This window comes from Merops nubicus, unplaced genomic scaffold (assembly GCF_000691845.1).
Source record: "Merops nubicus isolate BGI_N331 unplaced genomic scaffold, ASM69184v1 scaffold1893, whole genome shotgun sequence".
NCBI lineage: Eukaryota > Metazoa > Chordata > Aves > Coraciiformes > Meropidae > Merops > Merops nubicus.
Genome location: NW_008599353.1, coordinates 16,894 through 26,319, shown reverse-complemented (window position 1 = coordinate 26,319; position 9,426 = coordinate 16,894). Strand labels below are relative to the sequence as shown.

Genomic DNA, 9,426 nt, shown 5'->3' with positions numbered 1-9,426 from the left:
TGTTTTTTTTTTTTTCTAGAAACTGTGGCTGTTCTACTATATACATGGGCCTTAGGGAGAGAAGTCATGTGCTCACTGTGGATCCATATATATATATATATATATAACTAGTTTCCAGGTAATGGAAATAAATAGTTTTGGGTTTTCTGTGGATTTTAGGTTTTTATATTGCATATTTCAATGAGCTGGAAAACTGCAAAAGTTGTTCCTCCACTGCTATCATGAGCATTGTTTGAAGCATTGAGCTTAATTTAGTGTTGAGGTTGCTTGTTTTGGGAAAGATTGAAGCCATTGGCTTAAACTGGTGGTTTAAAAATAGTCTGTTATGGTTGATGATTTCTGGCAGCATAGTGACTTCACTAGAAATATAATTACAGTTCTTTCAGGGACTCTTCTGATCAGCTGCCTAATATGTGCACCAAGAATAATGTTCCCAAAATCACATTCCTCATTCTGGAGCCCAGGGTTGGTTTTAAAAGGAACTTGGGCACTTAAGAGCTCAAGTCTTGTTGTAAATCAGTGCCTTTAAGGTGAAGTAAAGGATTTTGAAAAGCAGCTCTTGTAAGAAATGAAGTATTCAATGTTCCATATTTCCCATTTGTGTGCTAATTCACCTTTTAATGTCATAATTATATAGCCATGTGCATTTCACTTAATTAGGTATTGGAAATATTTCAGGAGGCTAGCAGTTTTATAGGTTGCTGCAATACAGAGATAAAGAAGACAATGCTGTAGAAGTAAGATTGATAGCTGGGCAGTGTGTGTGGGGTTCCAGTGCTGTCCAGAAGGGAACATTATGTTGCTTAGATGCAGAAGAAGATGCCTCTTTGTCTGGCTTGCTTGTGTGAATTTGCTTTATCTTTTCCTTCCCTACATGATACTGACCAGTGTGAATTCTTTTGTTAATGAACGTGGCTGCTTAAAAATGTTGGAGATGTCAAGCATGAGAGCAAAAAGCAATTCAGTATTTGTCAGTTTCCAGCTTTTTTATTTTGAGTCTGTATGGACTAGCAGGAAAATTTTAATGGAAACAGTGTTTTTTCATTCTCACAAAAATGAGAAGTTGCTGTTCATTTTAGAAAACAGACTGCTTTTAGACTAGTAAACATCAAACTATTTTTTTTGTGGAGCCATAACATTGTTTTGCTTGGTATGGAACAGTGCTTAAGACCAATACACTGTCAGCTTTTTTAGAACTGTTTGGAGAATAAGAAAATTAAAAACAAACGTGAAGCAATAGGATGGAGGCAACAGAGAGGAAAAATGCTGCATCCCTCAGGAATGTTTGTAGACCAGGCTGGCTGAGAGAGGGCACATAGAACAGTGTCTTGTGAAAGGTAGTGTTGCATTATCAGCATCTCCAAGGGAGTGGTTTATGGTGATCATTGTCTTAATCACATAAGTGACATATGGCTTCCACAGACTCCTTGCTGTCCTACTTCTCTTTCATTTTAAAATTTGTTCCCTCAAAATATGCAAAAATTGGAGAAGTGTCTTAAATGTTACACAGCAGGTAAAGGTGGGTGCATATATATACATATAGCCAAATTATATTTCAAATGTATATTTGGTATCTTCCAAAATAATACTTTGCAGTTTTAAATTCGTCTGGATATATTTTGTCATGTTGCAGATTTACAGGCTGAATGATGAGCAACTGTCTCTTCAGTGGCTTTATTTAAGCCTATGAAGGAAATTAGCATTGATAATGCTTTTAATATAAAAACTCAAGGCACTGTTTGTGACATCTGAAGGTGTTTGGCACAGTTAAAATCAGACCATAAGCAGGGCCTCCGTGTGACTAAAACCAGCATGTAAGTCACTGTTAAAGGCAATCGAAGGTGTGATGAGCTGTTCTCTTGGTGTCCAAAGGGCAAATTGCTGAAGGCTGAGGGCCTGTTGGACTACTGAAGACCTGGATAAAGCCATTTATTTAGACTGTAAGCTTCTGATGCACCATTTTGGTTGGTTGCCTGGAGCTCTGAAGCATGAAAGCCTTTGTGAAACTAGAACTTCTTTTTCATGGAATCACAGAACGGGTTTAGAAGGGACCTCTGGAGATGATCTAGTCCACCCCTCCTGCCAAAGCAGGGTCAGCTAGATGTGGCTGACCAGGAACACCTCCACAGGTTTGTAAGGCAGGGTGCAGCTGATGGAGTATCTGTACCCACTGCCTGATGCAAATGATTTCTGAACACACCTGAGCGATTCCTGTGCACTGTTGTGTATGGATGGAAACCTTTGTCACAAGTTGACCTGAAAGTGGCTTGCAAATGCAGAAATTTCATCAGAAGGTTGCAGTTTTGACTTGAATGTGGTGCTCTTTGCACGGGTGGTGGGAAAGGCCTTGTAAGAATGAAAGCCTTGTGCTCAGTCAGGATGGTATTTGGGCACTCTCCCCAGAGATACCAAATTTTAAGAAATGCTGTTTTGCTGTAGTTAGGGTAGTTTTACATCTGGCATGTAAGTGGGAAATGAGAGCTGCTGTGCCGAGTGCTGAAGCTAGTTTTTGGTGAAATGGAAAGCTTGGCAGGGAAAGATGGCTGCAGACATCTAAAGGTGGCTGTGTTACTGCATGGGGGTTTTGGTGGTGTAATTGTAAAATCGTTGGTGCTTTTTTACTCACTTGGAAAATATCTGCTTTTCTTGTTTGTAAGGATTTTTTCTGTGAGAGACAATTGTCTGAGATGGTTCTTTCATGCTCAGAGTACAGTGTGTCCTCATAAATTGCTTCTTTATGCAGTGCTTTATGATAGTGAATATGCAGTGGAGCTCTACACAAGGAAAAAAACAGGAAGGAGATGCTCTCTCAAAATAAACCAAGGATAGAATCCAGTACTCTTTCTTTTAATAGTATCATTATTTGAGTAGGTAGTACCCTTTTTTTTTTCCTTTTTTTAACATTAAATAATTGCAACTGATACCAGGATGAGCTGTGAAAGGGAGGTATTAAGGATCTAGGGAAAAGGACTAGGAAGCGACCATGTCTGAAACGCTGGAAGCCATCTTTTCTCTCCTTCCTCCTTTCCCCTATTTCTATGATGCATATGCAGTGATGGCACTTCTTTAATATTTTCTAGACTTTTTGTAGTCTTAATATTCTCTGCTGTTTCTGTTAGTATTTGGAGGTGCTTTAATACAAGTGTTCTATTTCTATAACAGGAATAATATATAATTGTACATAAGAATTGATGGGTTTTGTGTTTTTAATACTGATGGGCCAAGTGCATACTAAGTAGCTGAAATCTTTAATTTTTTTACAGAAAAATGGTTTTTATAAAGTAATTGTATTTCCCTGCATGAAAATATTTTGATTTTTTTTCCCCAACACCAGTAATGGGTATCACTTTTCTGCTTTCCAGATCTTCTCATGTGGTGTTCTCACTCATTGTTTACAACCACAACAGGGTGTGCATAATAACAAAGTCAAGCTGTGATTTTGGAATGTGTGGGCTTGCTCTGCTGGTAATGAATTGTTTCCTTTTTTTAAATTAAATCATACATGAGAGATCAGCATGAAGGCTCACTCAGCGTAAGGACAATGGTGCTGCAGCAGAGCACGTAGAAGACTTGATGTGTAGTTGCTGCTTCTCATTTAAGTGTGCTACAGGTTTGTGGGGGGTATTGTCAAGTAAAGTGTTTTTTCACAAAACTGAGTGGGCTGTATCAGTTTTGCCCACCTGTTAGTGCAAGATTTTGTTTTAAATCAGAACCCATTGTCCAATCTGTTCACATACCCTCTGTAACTTGTTTTACTCTGTAGTCTCATGGAGACCTTGTAGTTAGAAACTTAAGTTCAAGAAAATAATGCTCTTTTTTATACTGTCAGGGCTTAAAAAAACCTCCACACTCTGGGCTAGTGATTATATAGTTGCCTTTAATCTCATTAACTAGTCTGTGTTCAGCTTCAGTGAACCTGGGGTACCAGAGCAGGTTCAGTTATGTTGCAGAAAGCAATAGAATGGACCTTTGCTAGAAGGGGGGGGGGAACATGACACTTCAGCTGTTGATCTAGTTAAAGATTTCTTTTTGAATCTATCCTTAATTTTTGTTGTTGTACACAAAATTCTACTAATTTTTGCTATTTTAAACAAGTTAATGCTACTTTTTGAACTATATATGACTTTCACCACCAAGCAGAAAGTGAAGGCAAAACCCAGTTCCACTAGGGTTTTGGTAGAAATGGGTAAGGGACAAGTACATGAAGAGGCTTTTTCACTCTGAAGTAATTTCTGTTTTAGACAAAGCATTTTTTGTTAGTGTTCTCCACATAATGAGGTATCCTTCAGAACTTGGTGGTGTTCTTGTCTTGATGATTTTAAAGAGCTTAATATCTTTTTCACCATGGAGAATGTCATCAGAAATACTGAGGCACTAATGTTAAAAACTTCCTGTAGTTAATATTGAGATTGATTGGCAAAACATTGTTTTGTTGCTTTGGATTAAAATGAAAATAAATACTAGAGTGCTGTAGTTTATATGAACAATAGAGAAAAAAATAACAATACAGGGTATTAAGGCATCAAAATTTTTGGAGCATTGTGTAGGTCTGTTAGAAACACCAAGTACAGATGTAAAGGATATATAAGAAATGTAATAATAGTCACGTGCCCCCAAATTCAAATTTGTGAGTGGACTCATGCATTTTTGATAGCTGACTTCCTGGACAGATGTTACATAGGACATAGATATGCTGGAGTGGAATAACTCCATAGTGCTGTGTATTCCTGCACCTATCCCAGTCTGTTTACATGTGTTTTTGCTGTAAGCTGGAGAACAGGTATTTTGTTTCAGCTTTGAAAATATAAAAATGAGGAACTCCAAGTTCCTTTTGAGAAAGAAATGTCCAGCTTCTCTTTTCTGTGTCTTGGTTTAGTCACTAGGATTGAATTATTAATATGCAGCTCACAGATTTGTATCCTGGAGATCTCTCTGCAGTAATTAATTTTGAAGATGCTAATGCATGCTTAAAAAAAAACAAACCCCTGCCCATTATTGGGGTGGATGTCAGAGTGCCCCAGAGCATCATGGGGAGAAGACATCAGGTGTAATTCTCCTTCCAGACGCACCCCTACAGGTGAGGCAGCAGCCTGTGAAATTACATCCTGAATTACACCACAGATGAGCACAGCACACTGAGCAAAACGTTTTGGTGTAGGTTATAAATTACTTGATTCAGTACCATTGACAGTTTATGTAACTTACAGGAATGCTATAATGAATTGGGGGGGAAGATGGAACTGGGAGCAGGGGAAGAACACATGATGCCATAGTGGAAAGGTCAGGAAAAGGGCAGAGAGATTTTCACTGTATTTCTCATGAGAAAGTGTCTCCCAGCTGTACTACTTGTTTGTTTGGCAGATGTAGGTGATGAGTGTTTTAGGTAGGAAGAAATAAGTGGAGAGCTGATCTGTAAAAATGTCACTTGAACTTGCTGACTCTTGCAAGGAACTAGTCTGAAGATATGTCCTAGAGGTAAACTGTGAAAACAGCTCATTTTCTGTTAAAAGCATCTGAAAAGAATTTAAATGAACTAAACATATATTCTATTTTTAAATTTGCAAGAGTAAGAAAGAAAAAAAAAAAAACCATTCTGTGCTTTTGGCTTGCAGTAGGCATAAAATCATCTCTGCCTGATGCAATTGGAGCTCCTGGCCTTTTCAGCTGTCTTGCAAAGCTTACTAAAGATCATACTGCTTACAAAGCAGTAATCTTTGTTTTCAGACTTATTTTGAGGACTTTGTAAAGTTGGGCAGTATACTGAAAGGACAAGCAACATTTGGAAGAACAGTGTCCAGCAGAGCACACTCATGTTACCAGAAGAAATAGTAGAAAAAGGGCATTTCCATTATTTCCAAACTATGTTCCTGTTGAATATAAGTCAAGCTTCAAGTTTCTAGTTTTCTGCCTTTTTTTTTTTTTTAGTTCTGAAGGTTGTAGTGTGCATGGTGATGTTTATAATGAGTTCTGAACTTGCAGGATTCATTTTTCTAAAAGCCTCAGGCAAAATAAACATCCAAGATGGCATAAACTTGTAGTAAACTTGGTAGTCTCAGCAGTGCAGTTCCCATGCAACACTGTCTGTCTCTGGGAGTGTGGTGTGATGCCTTTGAAAGTAAAAATAAATCCATATGATGTACAAAAATGGAAGTGTAGGAAAGACCAAGGCAAAAGTCTTCTTAGCTTTGGTTACTGCTGACTGGACTTGTAGGACTGCTGACAGGGCGGACCTCCAGGACTGCAAGTCCAAAGCCTGGACCTCTAGTTGTCTTTTTTGTTCTTTCCTACTGGCAGTCAGGGTATAAATCAAGCCATATGGCTAAGCTGTGTTTTAAGCAAAGTGAGACCTAGGGCACTAAGTGAAAATCCAAAATGTATGCTGGTATGATTTGTCTTAATTGATTTAATGTTCTAAGGATGTGTATATATGAGTCAAATGTGTTGCAGTATTCAGTAACAATAATGGTCATACTCCAACTTGGAAGACAGGAAGGATGTAAAATCAGTAAATCACGTGGAAAGCAAAGGCTTATAGATCTCATAGAAATCTGCAGTTTAGATAAAAGTAGTTGGGAAACTAGATGTTTTCTATAAAATGCTAATTGTATGTAATGCTGCTATGTTTTTATATCTGAGTTACTGAAGAAATCTTTTTCTGTTTCAGAAAATGACTGACTCAATTGAGTTTTCAAGAAATTATTCTGAACATCTATAGCAATATGATTAACCTGCTACAAAGTTAATCTAAACACCAAAAAAAACTATGCAAATCTAGTTCTAACCATTTTTATCCTGAGTTTTTTCTGCTAAATCACATAGAACCTCCAGAGAACCCATGTTTGTGGTATGTGATTTATTTCCACTTTAGTGAGCCTTGCCCAAACTGATGTGAGGCATCACAGGCTTGCAGATGTGAAGTAGTAAAGATGCAAACACCATTTGGTGTTTCTCTGACAATGGTCATGTTACTTGCAGTCTTAAGTGGGAGGCTATTTTCTTGGTCTTTTTTTCTTTTGTTTTTGTATGGCACCTCTGTTATTACCAAAAAATCCATACATACAACTTTTCACTCACTTGGTTTGAGGTGAATTTGATTTCTTTTGATGTTGTATGACTCTTATCAAGTAATTGTTGGTGTAGATTCGATATTTGCCTGTAGCTCATTAATTCAGTAGGCGCTAGATCTTTACAGTTTGGGAAATTGAAGAAGATACTCTATGTAACTGAAGTTTTGAAGTGACAGTGCTGCTGAGAAATTCACTGGATGCTGACTTTTCTCATTGAGGCCATAGAAATTTAATATATTTTCCTCTTGTATGGGCATATAAAGTTCTTAAACTGTGTTGATAAAGTCTGTCTGTAGATTGAATAATTAGGCTACATAAAACCATAATGGTTTCTAAATTTTCTCTTTTCTATAAACAGGGTTATTTCCTCCTCTTTGAGTCAATGCTGGATTCTGTCATCTATGCAAAGGACAAGTACCTGGCAGAGGGAGGCTCAGGTTGGTGTGCATAATTCTTCTAATAAATTTAGCTCTGGGGGGAAACTAAATGAACTCAGAGACTCAGAATAAGTTATGCATGGATGAGAAAGTTGCCCGTCTAAATGAAAAATGTTTCCATTAGTATGAGCTTCAAGGCATTAATTTACTGTATGGGTAATAGAAGAACATTAGATGGGATATCAAGGCTTCAAGTTAATGGTGTTCTTAAGAACAGAGGGGGTTATTTATTCTTAAGTACAGTCTAAATTTTTCCTCCCTGTTTCTTCCCACGCATACAGGCATTTGTTTTCCCCTCTCAAAATCCCAATTTCTGTATAACTACCAACAGAGGAAAATAAGTTCTCTTCTGTTAGGTGTGATGCTGTTGGAGTAAGCTACTGTGAATTAGAGGAGAAGTGGATAGGATGTTTTCCTGGAGGAGGGCAGTATGTGGGGAGGACATGGTTTTAAACACAAGCTGCATGAAGCAGCTGATGGCATTCCGTTGTTTCAGTACAGCATATTTGTTCTGTCCTGGTGGGTGTGTCCCCTTCTTCATCCTTGCTGGGTAGGGAAGTGACAGAACAAAAAGGTTTTATTTTGAAGTGGAGTTCTTTTATCCTTTTGAGTAGCTTGGATGGTGTCGTCTTGAGCAGTATTTAAATCCTGTAAATATTTCTTCCTTATCTGATGCAGTGTTCTGCACAAGCTCTGCGTGTCCTTTATTCCTTGTGCTTAATTCCTTTGTCAGTATTGTATTTCATATTGACCTTTCCAATCGTAGTCATCAGTCTGGGGTTTTTCATCTCCTTTTGTGCTAACCATGCACATAGTTAGTTTCACTACACTGCCTTAATGATTGGATTAATGACTGTGTAACAGTGCTGGCTGCAGTGCTTCCTTCGGATTGCAGTGGGCTTCTGTATTTTAGAGTGCAGCAATAAAAAAGGGGGTTTATGCAATTGTTCAGCATTTGGTCACAAAGCTGAATACACATGCAAGAGATAACTGTTCACATGTTAAAATATTTAGAAGCCACTTGGGCAATGTGACAGTAAGAGGTTTTTTTGTTTTCAGTAATGTAGAGCAGTCCAGAGTGGTTGTGGTGTGCTCTATATAGATACTTATGTGCTCATAATATGAAATTGCAATGTAATTAAACCTGGGAGCAGCCCCCAAAATTGTAGGGAATAATTTTATGTTTAGCAACTACTTTCCAAGCCTTCTGAAAAGGGCCAGGAATTTTTGACTTCTTTTGACACTGTGATAGTATCTTGTCCTGTGTATTGTTGGTAAGTTCATTGGTGGCTTGGGAGTTTCCTTTGAGAGACGGGGTGGGCTGGTTCTGCAGTACCTTTATCCTTTGTGGTCTGAGAAGGGTTTGGGGCCCTTATTTGACTCTTCACAAAGCATACAGTGTTGTACAGTCGCTCATTGGTATGGCCAGATTTTAAATGGAATGCTGCTTCCTTGAGATGCTTAGAATTGCTGCCAGGTTGTATAGCAGGTAAATAAATGGCTGTGCCTAAGGTTCATGAGACGTTCTTCACGAATTATCAGTTGCTGCAGTGTAGATGAATAGCAGCAGAACTGTGGGCACATCCAAATTTAGATGAGCCAAAACTAAGAGCTCATTCTGAGGTGCAGTCTTAGCAGAGTAACTTCTGAATTTGCCATAAAGCTTCATTTTGTCTCAAGTCACTTTGTACTATTGAGCCCAAGATCATTATTACAGGGGCTATTTGAAAGCTGAAAAAAGCAATAGCAGCTGCAGTTTGGCCAAATCTTTCTACAACTGAGCTGGGAATAGAATCCAAATTCTGGGGCTGTGTTCAGTCAGTCATATCATCATTACTTCAGTGTAGCCTATTGGCATGCTGAAGTGGATTATGCAAGCTGTCTAGGGTAATGTGTACAGTACAGAATAGCTGTATTTGGGG

General features: G+C 38.2%; 1 protein-coding gene across 1 annotated transcript in view; it reads left to right on the top strand.

Annotated features, from left to right (window-relative positions):
- The window catches only part of PRMT3 (protein arginine methyltransferase 3), a gene marked incomplete at both ends in the record, with an annotated part of 39,004 nt that overhangs the window by 12,920 nt on the left and 16,658 nt on the right, over positions 1–9,426 (top strand). The window contains one exon of the mRNA XM_008937327.1: positions 7,426–7,504. Within this exon, the coding sequence (XP_008935575.1) occupies positions 7,426–7,504 (79 nt within the window). The remainder of the gene's footprint in view (positions 1–7,425; positions 7,505–9,426) is intronic.